Source organism: Mytilus californianus, unplaced genomic scaffold (genome assembly GCF_021869535.1).
Source record: "Mytilus californianus isolate M0D057914Y unplaced genomic scaffold, xbMytCali1.0.p SCAF_1, whole genome shotgun sequence".
Classification (NCBI taxonomy): Eukaryota; Metazoa; Mollusca; class Bivalvia; order Mytilida; family Mytilidae; genus Mytilus; species Mytilus californianus.
This window is the reverse complement of record NW_026262581.1, coordinates 126,802,972-126,816,816: the sequence shown is the minus strand read 5'-3', so window position 1 is coordinate 126,816,816 and position 13,845 is coordinate 126,802,972. Positions and strand designations below refer to the sequence as shown.

At 32.3% G+C, this 13,845-nt stretch overlaps 1 protein-coding gene across 1 annotated transcript; it reads left to right on the top strand.

Moving 5' to 3' along the window:
• Positions 1 to 7,025: 7,025 nt before the first annotated feature.
• On the top strand, positions 7,026 to 13,377 carry LOC127733530 (perlucin-like protein). Its single transcript, XM_052242884.1, has 6 exons — positions 7,026 to 7,089; positions 7,235 to 7,455; positions 7,702 to 7,775; positions 7,987 to 8,080; positions 8,639 to 8,863; positions 13,295 to 13,377. Exons 2-6 carry the CDS (start codon positions 7,236 to 7,238, stop codon positions 13,303 to 13,305), a joined length of 624 nt encoding a protein of 207 aa, XP_052098844.1. The 5' UTR covers positions 7,026 to 7,089; position 7,235; the 3' UTR covers positions 13,306 to 13,377.
• The last annotated feature ends 468 nt before the right edge of the window (positions 13,378 to 13,845 follow it).

Sequence of the window (13,845 nt, the reverse complement as noted above, 5' to 3'; positions counted from 1 at the left end):
TCATAGGGTTAATAGGGTTACAAAATTTTTTTTAAATGGCTTTAACATTTTGCTGGTGAATAATAAACTTATAGAAAATGTCCACATCAATTCATGTCAGGACAGGAGTGCTGACTACAGAGTTGGTAATAAACTCGAAGGCAAACGTCCATATACAGTGGCTTTGACCCAGTAGTTATAAAAAGAAATCATCTATAGCAGTCGTATGATCAAGTTTTCAAGTTTCGTGACGTTGATCCATTCATGTGACGCGCAGTTTATATTTCGTTTGTGGTGTCCTGGTGCGCTGTCGTAAATACATGGGAGATGTCCGTTGTTATTCTGCGGTTTACATGTTTTAATGTACTATTATATTATTTATTTATGTATTTCTCTGTGCTGAGTGTTCTTGCGTTTGTTTGTAATGTACTCCTGTCACGAAGTGTTTTCCTTTTAGCGGTATTTTTAACATTGTCTATAAGCGAGAGGTTTGGCTAGCCATAAAACCGGGTTCAATCCACCATTTTTTCTTAAAATGTCCTGTACCAAGTCAGGAATATGGCAGTTGTTATCTACAGTCCATTTCTATGTATGTTGGCGTTTGCTTTTGTTGTAGTTCAGTGTTTCTGTTGTTCCGCTGTTTTCCTCTTATAGTTGATGTGTTTCCCTCGGTTTTAGTTTGTTACCCGGATTTGTTTTTGCTTAATCGAATTATGACTATTGAACAGCGGTGTACTACTGTTGCCTTTATTTACAAGGCGCGTGTTTCGTTTTACTTGTAAGACACATCTGCGGCTCTCGAGTTGACAGATGATATGCCAGTCAATTACAAAATACTCGAAGTAAAAGTTTTTTAAAGATTAATGCCTGTTATAATATATCAACAAAACGTCATATAACAAACTTGTCAACTGCCTAACCGTTACGAAATAAAAACAGTTCATTTGTCTTTCCACTTCAGGTTACTTTAGTTTATAATTGTTAAGGATGCACTGTTTCATTTCAAAACGGAAATAACTCAAAAACTCGTATCTTACAACAATCTTCTTTATTTTTATTTGGCTTTTCATCTAGAATTATTCGCAATCAAATTTTCAAGACATAATTTTAATGCAGGGTAAACGCGTTACTTACTCAACTACGTTGAATGGTCATCAGTTATAAAATGACATGTTATATTACAACGAATAACCAAATTTAAGTAGAAAAACTAAAATAACAATTATTAGACTATATGTGTTGTCGACGATGAAGGGGCCCCCTTGCAAAAATGGTTTAATTTGTTCTGTTTCCTGTCTCGAATAAGATGATAGACCCTGTGTTATGTTGCAGTTGTTCCATAATGGCAGAAACTTGTTGAAAACATGTCTATTCACTGTGACGTAACACATGTAACATGACGTGTAATTTGAGTTTTTGTATCTTATATAAAAGTATCAAGTAGCATTTTTACATCAATAGTTTTGCATGTAAAAATAAAAAAAAAACACAACAAAAACACATGCTGTAAGTATTGTATATCTTGTAGTTAAAATAATAAATTTATAACAAATTTTAAAAGCAGCTAATACTTGTCCCAAACGTTTCGATGCATTCGAAAAATCAAAATAAGATAACATTATACGACCGTTAGAAACAAGACTTTATGGCACTTTTCAATATAAATGCTGTTATTTTTCTATTTGTCTTTAAAAGAAAATGTTCCTTGTATAATCAAAGCACTTTAAAATATACAATGATTTTATATTCTTTGTCTAACGATACCTCTGTCCAGAAATCGTCAATTTAAACAGAAATTATTACACTCACCAAAATATTCATTAAGATATTTATTAATTCCATATCTTGCGTACTTGATATTTTTTATAAGGAGGTGATACGATAGAAAGTGTCCGATATCAAAATTGAGTAAATACTGTACACTCGCCTTAAAACTTTATCAATCTTATATTATTTGATCCTCCTAAATTCAAAAAATAAGACAAGCAGACCTGAAACCTAAAAAATGGTTTTAGTGGTGTTTGAGTTTCCTTATTGGAAACATTATTTATTCTTTGTCTCACAAGCAAAGAAGAAATAAGTCATCAATGATACCAGGATTACAATATACTTTTTTAGACGCACGTTTCGGCTACCAAAGACTCACCAGTACCGCTCAGGAAAAATACAAGATAACAAGTAGAAGGTTAAATTTTATTAAAAATAAGAAAATTCCAAACATGTAGTTCAAAATCTGGCTAATGCCATATATGCTTGCTGGTAGACAAAATATATAGATATAGATGTTTAGAGCAACTTGCTAATTCTTAAAGACATTGATTTCCACGTTGGTATTCGGTTATGTTTCAAGCTTAGATCATTTACTGTTTTCTGTCTTTTGGTCGTTTTTCGTTGTTTTTCCATAGTGTTATCAGTTTGTCATCGATTTATGAGTTTGGATATTCCTTTGGTATCTTCAATCTCTCTTAAACATGGGTCTGCGGTTCGTGAATTTGATTATCGTTTGGGGTTAGACATAAGACATTTATCAATCTACTATAGTATGACACAAAAACTGCTCCAACAGATATATGAGGAAGAACGACTGAAATCGACACCAAAATAAGTTGTCGGTTTCACCGACACGATTTGTCGGTGTTTCAACTCACTAGTGATATGTTTTAGCGGTTTTCGATAAGTAGATATCATAATAATCGTCTGATCTGTATATTTAGCGATTGCATCCTATTCCCGATTGTGGCATTTTGACTGAATGTGCATTTGCATGACAGGTCATGCATACATAGCAACAGATGTTTACCCTGCCGACTACACGGTCTTGATCCATTTGGAGTTCATGAAAGGATTTATTAAATTTGAACATGGGTGACATGTTCTAATCAATCTCACAGAAGTGTTAAATGGTGGCGTCTAAATTAGAGTTAATATCTTATTGGAGTCATATCAAGAGAGTGCTATTAGGGTACCCTGGTTATTATCCTAGCTTTAGATGCTGCGTAGATTCATAAAATTGTAAAAATAACAATACTGTTTCAAGATTGACTTCAACAGCAATGTATAGAACTGGATATTTTTTTTCGATATTTTGGATGTATATAAGAATTGTTCAAAAATATTTTAGCTATTTGAGAATTTTCAATATCAATATTCCGCTACATTTCAACAGCTTTCCGGACAAGGTTTCACTATTGGCCAAATATGACCTTGAATTTCAACTTTATCATAACATATAAAATAAATATATTATTTATGGTAAAATTGGACCAAAACTGACGTTACAACACAAATAATTCATAATTAAGGGATCTCTACTTCGTAACTTATGATTTGATGTGCCAAAAAGAATTTATATTGTTTTAATAGTAATTTCACCAATATATTTTTTGTGAAATTTGTAACGTCACAGTACCCAGTCACCGGGTACCCAGTTTGCAACCATTTTGCCCCAAAAAGCAATGGAAATTTTACAGGTTTTCTAATGTTTTCTATGAGACTAAACGATTCATATTTTTACAATTTGCCATAATGCACGTTTTTCAACATAGTTAGATACATTGAAATACGCACAAGATGCTCACATTATATATGTTAACAAATGAAGTATTTAGTTAAGAAAAATCTACTGAAACGTCGCCTTTAATGAGCAGTTACAGTATGTCACAGGCATCCATTTCTTACAACATGCATAGTAGGCATTGGTGTTTGACAAATTGTGAAGAAATAAAACAAAACATCAGTTATTCGATTTCTACATAAGTGGGGTTGAGCATGTATGAAATTTATGTACTCCTCATTACAGAATCTTTGGTCGTTTGAAGGTCGGTTACAACTCATTTGTCTACGATTCAGTGTGGATTCAAAATTAAATTTATGGAACTATATAGTAAATAAGTATACATCTACAGAATAAACACATAATGTTTCTCTAATAAACGTAGGTGAAAAAAACAGTAAAAAAATAGGTGCAATTTGGGTACCTTCACGTTAGCATTTTGGGCTGATTAAAAAACATTAAAATCTTAGAGCCAATTTAAACGCTTCGTGATATTACCCTTTTGCCCTGTGAGTGACTCAAATGCACGGGAAATTGACCTGATACAGGGTAAATTGTTGGTATAACCTTACACAATTCAGTTACTGCTGTAATATTTTTTTTAACCAATGAGTAAATAAGTTATCAACATTTTCAATATATCACTAGTAGTATTGTATGTCAACCTGCATATTGATTTTGGGATGCAAATTGTATTATTGATAGTGATAATGTATAATTGATGGTGGTAAGTTGAAAACGTTAAAATGATAAAATCATATTGTTCCTTTAAAATAAAAACAACTGTGTGCAACTGAATTGAAAAAAGACCCCTATTAACTTAGTACAAGATAGATATAAGAAGATGTGGTATGAGTACCAATGAGACAACTCTCCATCCAAGTCACAATTTGTAAAAGTAGTTCACATAGCGAAATATATCTTTAACAACTTGTATGACGAGTACGTGTGTACTGAATCAAAACTTTGTGTTACGGTGTCACTTGGAAATTAATGAAATGTAAATGAATGTTTGTCTATTATATTTTGGGCGCAGATTTTCACTGAAATTATGTTTGGCCTATGGTCACTGAAGTAGGGCTCGAGGGTCGCTCTTGTCAAGTGATATGAATAAAAGGAGTTGTATGGTACACGTTAAATGAGACAGCAACCCATCTACACAAAAACCATTAGAAGAGATTGCCCATCACTTTCCAAAGATTGGCAATTTACCTAATATTGAGCTTGCTTTCAGTAACTGCAAGCATTCGTTAATACGGTATTATTGAGTGTTATTCTATTGATATTATTTTTGTCTTTTGTGATGCAGGTATTATAGGTTAATTTAATACAATGGTATGTTGCATGATTACCAATTTGACGGCAATCCACCAGAATCTTTTGGGCGGGGTTGAGTACTCATACGACTAGTTTAACTGTGCCACATTACATTAACTACTCATTTTTTTTTAATAAATTTGAAACGTTATAGATTTCTATTATTTGCTTCTGACGAAAAACAAATTTCCTAAATTAGTTTCTGTATCTTATAAGTTTGTGTTTCTGCAATAAAGTATGATTTTTAATTTCCGAGTGCATCATAACTCAGGTAGCAAGTGCTTTTGGACTGATGTGATGCTACTTTTATATTATCATTTGAGAATATTTTTAATTTTTAATTGATACAGTATAAAGAATTGTTCAATTCTTATCCGTGTTAAATTTCCTATGCACATGTGATTACTAGCTAGTGTTGACTTATGTTTAGATGTTATTTAGGGTGTATTGGAGTTTATTGTATTTTTTCCGTTCGATACTATTTTAGATTTCTAGTTTTTGGTTTTGACGTCACAAACCATCGGTCTATAATATGGATATTCCAAATTCAGACATAAATTAAAAATGAACGAAGTCGGGGAGTTTTTAATTCTTAGGGGTTTTATTTTGTCACTAGTATCTGTCCATAAGTCTTTGTTTAAGAAATTATGAAATACAAAACTTGAGTGCACACGACAAAGCGCACATCAGCATTCAAGACTGCCTGTTGTTCTTTCTTAATTTGTTCGTTGGTTAATAGTGTTATCTAGACCGTGTTCCCATGACTCGTGTTGGTCTTGTTGTCCTCAACACGTAAACTAAACTCTACTACGTTCACATTTATGTATGATTTAGAATCTACTACACTTGAACCAACATTTTATATTTTCATTGTTAGTTAGATAGATACATTTGACAAATTCATCAGACAAGTTGATACCACTTTGTTAAAATATATCTAACTTATTTGATTTTCCCCTTTGCAATGATTATTTTCACCTTCGGACCAAGATTTTTTTAAAAGAATATGGCCAGTTTTTCCTGTATCTGTTTCACTTAAATTGCAAATGTCAGATGTTGACATCACGTGTAATAGGAAAATTAAAAAGTCTAAATAACAGTATTGGTTTTTACAATGTTGAAGGCCGTACGGTTGCTTAATTCGTTTGAACTGGATAGTTGTTTCATTGGCAATCATACCACGTCTCTTTGTTTTTATCAGAAGCTTTTCAAAATACAAATACATATCATATTATATTATTTTTTTCGTTATTTCTTTTAATATAAATCACACTTCAAGATGGGAAAAGGGATAATGCCTTTGTTTGTCTTGTGTGTTTTTTTTAATTTTGGTTCATTTAAAGGTTTCGGAGTTAAGTGTGGCGTCCATTTCGCTGAACAAGTAGGATTTTCTCGCTGTGTTGAAAACCCATTGGTGGCCTTGGGCTATTTCTGCTCTTTCGTCGGGTTGTTGTCTCTTTGACACATTCCCCGTTTCCAATGTCTATTCTATATCTTTTTTTTGTTGTTTTTGTATAGACACCCTTATATTGTTGTTATTTGACCATTTGTTTTTTTGATAATTGGGTGGTTAGGTTGCTGTTTTATTAACATACTACCCACATCTCCTTTTATATATATGCAAATGAAATCCAAGCCAAAGTAATCAGGTTCATTTAACCTAATTCACCACTTTTTTACATATATTGTCCAGTCTTTCTTATCATAGGTCAAACTGTTATGTAAGCATCGTTCATTGTTCATACAAGAACATTACCTTATTATAACCCTATGATATTCTGTTCCTGTACCAAGTCAGACTATCTAGACCGCGTACTATTCGTTGTTTTCTTTTGTTTCTACCTTTCTTTTCGGAAGAGTTGGGTGTTTATAGTTTATATGGTCTATTGTACTGTCCAGTATCTTTGTAATTTTTGTTTACCTGGTAAGGCATGTGTATGGTTTTTTTTAATTGAATTCACTCAATCATGAACAGAATTATTTTAAATCAACTTGTAAATAAACGGTTTTTGCATAAGAAGATTTAAAGAAAAATTACCCTCTTTGAAAATAAACAGTCGACCGACTATATTTAGTTGGTGATATCGAATGCTGACACAGCATAAAAGACCGACCAGGAATATCATTACATTATAATAAATATTGATTTCATCCTGATGTTATCTTAATGCTCCATGTTGGTATAAAAGTGGTTAACATTGTTTTACCTTTTGTTTTGTTGCATGGACTGATCGTAGCAAGTAAGTACACTTATAGCAGAATTTATTTTTTCTTAAATATGAAAAAAAGCATTTTTTATAACTTTTATGGGGTGTTGATGCTGTTTTCTTTCTTTTTTGTTTTGCTGTTGTTGTTTTTAATTGCCCCATTTTTTACGTTTTACAGAATGACTTCTGTCTTACCGATTACCTTCTTTGTGGTTTGTGTGGCGTGCGGGACTGTATTTTCCTTACCATGTCTAACAAACAAATCCAAGCAAGACTTTAACAAAGCCAGAAATGCATTAAAAAGCCTTGAAAATTTCCTGAAAAATCAAGCTAGTTCTATCAACTCCAAGGTACAGGCTTTAGACAAGGACATGACCTCGATGGAAGAGGACTTTAAACGTGAGGATAGTTTACTCTCTTCAAGATTTTTATAATTTTTTAATCAGATAATTCCCCAAAAGAGAAATTACTAACACATATTTAGTTAACTAACATCAATCTCTCTGTTTCCACTCTAAATGCATTAAAAAAAACATTTATTATACTTTACCAGAAACTCATCCCGAGTACTGGTTCAAAATCCTCTGACATTGCAGTTATTGTCAGTTTTCGTTACTGCTTAATGCAATTTTCATTCTCATTCAGGGAGACAATGGATAAAGTACAATAAGCACTGTTATTATATTGGAGATGACAGTGTTAGATGGACTGATGCAGAGGTGAGCTTATATGTATTATTTTTCCATTTCTTACAGAAAAAAAACAGTCTGTTTCGCTGTGGCATATGATCATCACTGAAAGTATATTTCATCCAAATTATTTTACCATTGTGTTACTTATTACGGATTAACGTTGTGCTTTTATATATTCAAGTGTAAATGATGATGCGTGAAAAACATTCACATTGGTCAAAGTATATCATTTTTGTAGAGAAAATGCAGAGAGATTGGTGGATATTTAGTGAAGATTGATGATTCGTCAGAAAATAGTTGGATAAAACAGCAAATAAGTAAAAGTAGCAAAAGTAAGATAAAAATTTCTAGTGTATATATTTTGTGCAAAAAGTGTATAAACAAATATCAATCAATACATTATGTATATCATGCACCAATAGAGAAATAAATAAACTCCATATGAAACGGACAACATTTTACCTGTATATTGTTGAAGACCATACGTTTCACTATTTTGTTGTTTTGTTTTGTTTGATTGCTGTCTCGTTCGCGTATACACATTACCTCTTTACCTTGTCTTTTTTTCTTTACACCAAAATCCGTCTGGATAGTTCCAAAGTTTTTGAATTTTATTGCAATTATCTATTAACAGATTTAATAACTAACTGCATATCTGAAAATTGTAACTTGTCGAACAAATAAACTTTTGATTGGTGCAATGATTGTAGTATTTACCGCCACCAGTTTATGAATATACCATGTTATACCGTTTACATTGCACAAGCTACTTTTGTTTGAAATAACTAAGTCAGGTACGCTCGATACCAAAAACTTGGGTAACCAAAATACTTTAGAGTTTATAAATATTGCGAGTAATGATAATTATGTTTCCTTTTATCTCCATTTAGAAACATATTACTGGATGGGTTCTACAGATGTTGTCAATGGTGACTGGAGGTGGATCTATGATCAAACTCAGTTAAGCTACAAGAACTTCTATTCAGGAAGACCTTTTCCAACCAGTAATTCAAACTCCTACACATTTAACTGTATTATGATGCACTATGGCAATGGTCTATGGTACGACTACCAATGTAACTACGTCACTCCCTATGTCTGTGAGAGTAATTTCTGTAAGTTCTATACAACCGGTTATAGATAACAGATCATAGTATTCAAAAGTTATAATTTGTAATTTTTTCAAGACACATATTCAGTTTTCTTTCTGTTCACATATAATTCCATTGGTAAATATATTTATAACAGAGCTAAATAATGATAATGTTAATCTTGAATGCATATTGATAACAGAGTTTGTAAAAGCATATACTGGCCAGAGAATCTTATGTACATTTTCCTCGAAAGCTTCACATATCTCGGATTAACTGTTGTTTTGAAAAACTCCAAATAAACTGTTGTTTTCAACTTAAGGGTACTAGAGGGAAAAGGGAAAGACTCTTCAATAGGTTTGTATATACAGTCAAACCTGAGTAAATCGAACCTTTCAAAGTCTTTGTAAAAATACCCTTTGTAAACCGGACCCTATGTATTCCGATTTCCGATCTTATTATGCAGTCCAACTACTCTTAATTACATCAATTATTACCTGTCAAAACCGGTTTGTTTATTTAATTTCAAATGATAACTGTATTGATCAATATGCAATCAAATCATAATTGTTTATACAAGATGGTTGTTTAGGATAATCGGTTTATTCCTTGAATGCCAACATCCTTTGATCTACCGACAATTTACCTGTAAAATTATGTTGGCGTTCGAGGAATAGGTGTAAGTAGTTATCACAACTAAAGTGCATGCTTATCAAAACAATCATACTAATTAAACAGATAGGTAAATTACAGGTAGCTAAATCTAGTCCATGTTTGTCAAGTTATTGAAAATCATTTTTTGCTGTTACTGCTTGAACAAATATGGATTCTCTTAAAATGAAACTTTGAAAAGTGTTGCATCACAAAGTCAACATGTGCATATTGTCAGGAATTCCTGTTTCACAAATTCTACAATAGACTCTTTGGACTTTGATGTTTTTTTTCAATATTTCTATAGTTGTGTGTGCTGTAATATCCACCCATTTTACTTGATGGAATTTCTTGAAACTTTGTATCTCGTGTTAGATTACTATGTTTTATTTTGTTCAGTTGTTCAGGATATTTTTCTTGGTTATAATATTACACCCTTTTTTATTGTAAGTGATTCATAATACATTGTTTAGGTGTTTGTTATGTTCGCAACTCATCAGAATTCTTGTTACCCTATTTTATGGATTTTCTTGAAACTTTGTAGAGTTGTGGATGATATTTTCATACTTTTTTCATAGCATAAAAAGAAGAAAAAAAAACAATTTTGAATAATAAATTATTTATTTGTACACAGAGCACACAGAAAACAATACATATAACATAAGCAAACATTTAGCAGATTGACAAAAAACACTATATATTTGATCTGATAACAATTGTTGAATAGTTTATACAAGGACTTTTCACATTTAACAGTCTATTACAAGTGTAAAAGATACCATGCTGAGTCTGCAAACTGTACAGTTGTCATCTCTCTGTTGGCGTTTCGCTGTTTCAGGTTACAGAGTCTGGTCTCAATTTCTCTGCATTTTCTTTTTCTGTTGATTCGTTTACCACCGGCGGCGTACTGCAGCATTTGACATCTTGAAGCAGCTTCCTGGCGTTGTAACAGCTCGATCAACTTGTAGATATTTGGGTGTGGAGTCTGGGCGATTTTCTTGATCTTTGAGTGCCACCCCTCTAAGTTGTTAGTTGTTCTTGGTCCGACAGTGTTGTAATGGTTCCACAGATGACGGTTGCCTTCTACCCAATACTCGGTCACGTAGTCAGTAAATCAAATGCGGTGTTGATTTAGGTATCTGCATCCTCCAAGTCTTGGAGGGCTTGAAACCAGACGTTCTCCACCAAATCTCTAATATCCGTTTTTCAGTTTGAAATAATTGTATTTAACTAAAATTTCTTTAATATTTCTAATAAGTCTTATGTTAATAAAGATTTTCCATCCCATAATATCTTTTTTTTAATAAAAAGTAATAAAAATGTTTTAATTTTCTTTATTTCTTTAAATTCATAATAATTTTAACCCCAAAATAAACTATTTTTTCTTCAAAAAGTGATAAAATGTTGCAATTTTATCAAGTTCACTAATTATTTTTAACAGTTAAATACTTATAAAAACATCTAAATAGTTATAAAAACACCTATTGTTTTATATAAACATCTATTGAAATATTTTTGTTGGCATTCAAGGAATAGGTAACATATAAAATGTTGGCATTCGAGGAAGACACCGGATAATCAATGGGCAAGGTGTTAAACCGTGAACTAACAGTAGTGAGCTGTATTATTGAAACACTATAAAAAAGTAAAATCACAAAAATACTGAACTCCGAGGTAAATTCAAAACGGAAAGTTCCTAATCAAATGGCAAAATCAAATGATAAAACACATCAAACGAATGGACAACAACTGTCATATTCCTGACTTGGTACAGGCATTTTCAAATGTAGAAAATGGTGGATTGAACCTGGTTTTATAGCGCTAAGCCTCTCACTTATGTATGACAGACGCACCAAATTCCATTATATTTACAACGATGCGTGAACAAAACAGACATAATAGGTAACATTGTCAAAATATGGGTACAGCAGTCATCACTGTGTCACAATCTCAAAACAAACAAACATTTAACAAAGAAGCACAAAAAGCATCTTATCAAATTTAACAACCACATTCATTGCTTACCTATATATGTATTATAAATCAACCCATAAAGGATTGAAATATTTAAAGTCCTGTGATTGCATTCACATCTACTCTTAGTTAGTGTAGAGTTGCGTGTTTGACGCCAGAAAATGTAAACGTCACACATGAAGAAATATAAAATAATTTTGTCGTTCAAAGTATTTCAAAATTATAATTTCACATGGGGAATGGTGGTATACAGGGTTGAAAAATCAAAAGTTTTTGTTAGAATTATTTTCAGATAAAGACCGAGATTTAAAATTATCCAGAAGTTCTTTAGAATTTTTAAGAGTCCACATATGGTTAATACCATTACGCGAGTAAAATCATTTTGTCGTTCAGAGTATTTTCAAAATTATAATAGAACAATAACATAATGGTATTATAATAGAACAATAACAAAATGGTGGGATCTTTAAAAGTACAGAGCCATGTCAAATGTACCAAAGAACCACATAAAGTCACACGTAAAAAACACACCAGCAAAAATGAAAGATAATACAAACACATTGACGGGATGTATAAGTACCGAGCAACGTCAAATGGATATCACAGAAAACAGACCAAACAGTAAAAGTAAAAGTATATAAAAGTTTTAATTAAAATAAACTGAAAGAAACGCCGAATATATCTCGGATAGAACTTACGTTTAATTTTGATATTTTTTTTTAAATCGCGGAGAAAGAAATTTACATCGTGTTTTCGAAATGCTGGGTTCCTTGTTGTGAACCCCGAAACCAATGACCCTGATAATGAAGAAGACCCGGATGACGACAATCCATGGGTATCGTACACTGTACGAAAATGTTTCGATCGTGATCAAATTTCATTTGATAAAGTTCTGGCTTTTTAATCGGCTATACCAACGTAGGAAATAAAAGATGGAAGTAAAATAAAAATAACAATTTGAAAACAACGCGAGGATTCTACTGCAAATGAAAACAATGAGCTCAAAGTGAAAGTGAAGCTGACAAGTCGAAGACTGATGCTACCGAGGTCGATTTGACATACGAGGAAATATGAAAAAGGTTAAAACATTAATTTTTGGAATTCGGGGAACAACCAATTTCTTAAATTTCTAAAGCCAATGAATACGAAGACTCAAAACAACGTTCGTGCGTAGTTACATGTATTACGGAATTGTATTTATCAGTTTACAATTTACAATCAGACAGAACTTTTACATGCAAAATATCTGACGTCTCAAGTCATTAACTTCCGGTCAAAACGGAAACCTGAATACACCGGCCCACTGTCCGAACCGGTCCTTTTTTCATAGTCCCATAGCCGGCCGGTTCATACAGGTTTTACTGTACATTGAAATTGTGCACATCACTTCGTGTATAGATTCAGAGAACTTTTGGAGATTACGGTTTTCGGAACAGCTTTGGTGGATGGTAGGAAGCCATTTAGTGACTCCTACAGTTTCAATTTGGAATATGTAATTTGTTTTCTTTAAATTTCCTTAATTTCTGCTATCATAAGATATGTCATTCCATTTGATATGGTCACTAGAATATATGACAAGAAGTACATGTATTTCAAAATTAATGTCTTTGGTTCAATTTTCTTGAGCTTGCAACGGAAGTCGATTAGGCGAGACACATAGACATATGCTATTCTACATTGCGTCGTCGTCGTAGAGATACCCACCGTAAAATGAAAAGTCAAATTCTTAGGGAGAATTATTAATACATATTATCATAATTATTATTATTTGACACCAGAATTTCCAATGTTGTCAAGTATTTTACCTTTATTTTTCAAATTCTATTTCAGGCTTCCAATAGTAAAGCAGATGTTTCCGCTAACAGCAGCTGTCAGAGTCAATATAATTCAATAAAGTATCACTATTGTGCATACTCATGTTGTTGCGTTTATGAAGTTATAACAAGTCCCCTAGTATGACTAGTATATAACCATAAGGAGATGTGGTTTATATATTTTGGATGAAGTTGTACCTCCGAAATGTTTGAAACGTTGATTTTAGTTAAATTGCACTGTCTAATTTTTTCAATGAATTGCGATGTCTCACTTTTTCTATAACTTGCACTTTCGGACGCTGATACGAGGCTGGAGCTGCTAGATCAGAAACAGTAAACTTTCATTAAAAAAAGCAAGATAATCTCGGGTAGATCAAATATTTGAACTCCAGGTACAGTCGAGGACCCATAATATCAATCTAATTAAAATTCATATCTATATAAACTCGCGTGCTCGTACACATATGAGTATAACGAAATCAGAGAACTACATGTATATTTTAATTAGATTGCCATAATATAATCCACTTTAGCCGTATGTTAATTATTTTATAGACCCGTCGATAA

Coding starts and splice junctions, on each gene's coding strand:
- LOC127733530 (XM_052242884.1), top strand. CDS start 7,236: ATGACTTCTGTCTTACCGATTACCTTCTTTGTGGTTTGTGTGGCGTGC. Junction 7,776..7,986: donor TTAGATGGACTGATGCAGAG/GTGAGCTTATAT, acceptor TCATTTTTGTAG/AGAAAATGCAGAGAGATTGG. Junction 8,081..8,638: donor AATAAGTAAAAGTAGCAAAA/GTAAGATAAAAA, acceptor ATCTCCATTTAG/AAACATATTACTGGATGGGT.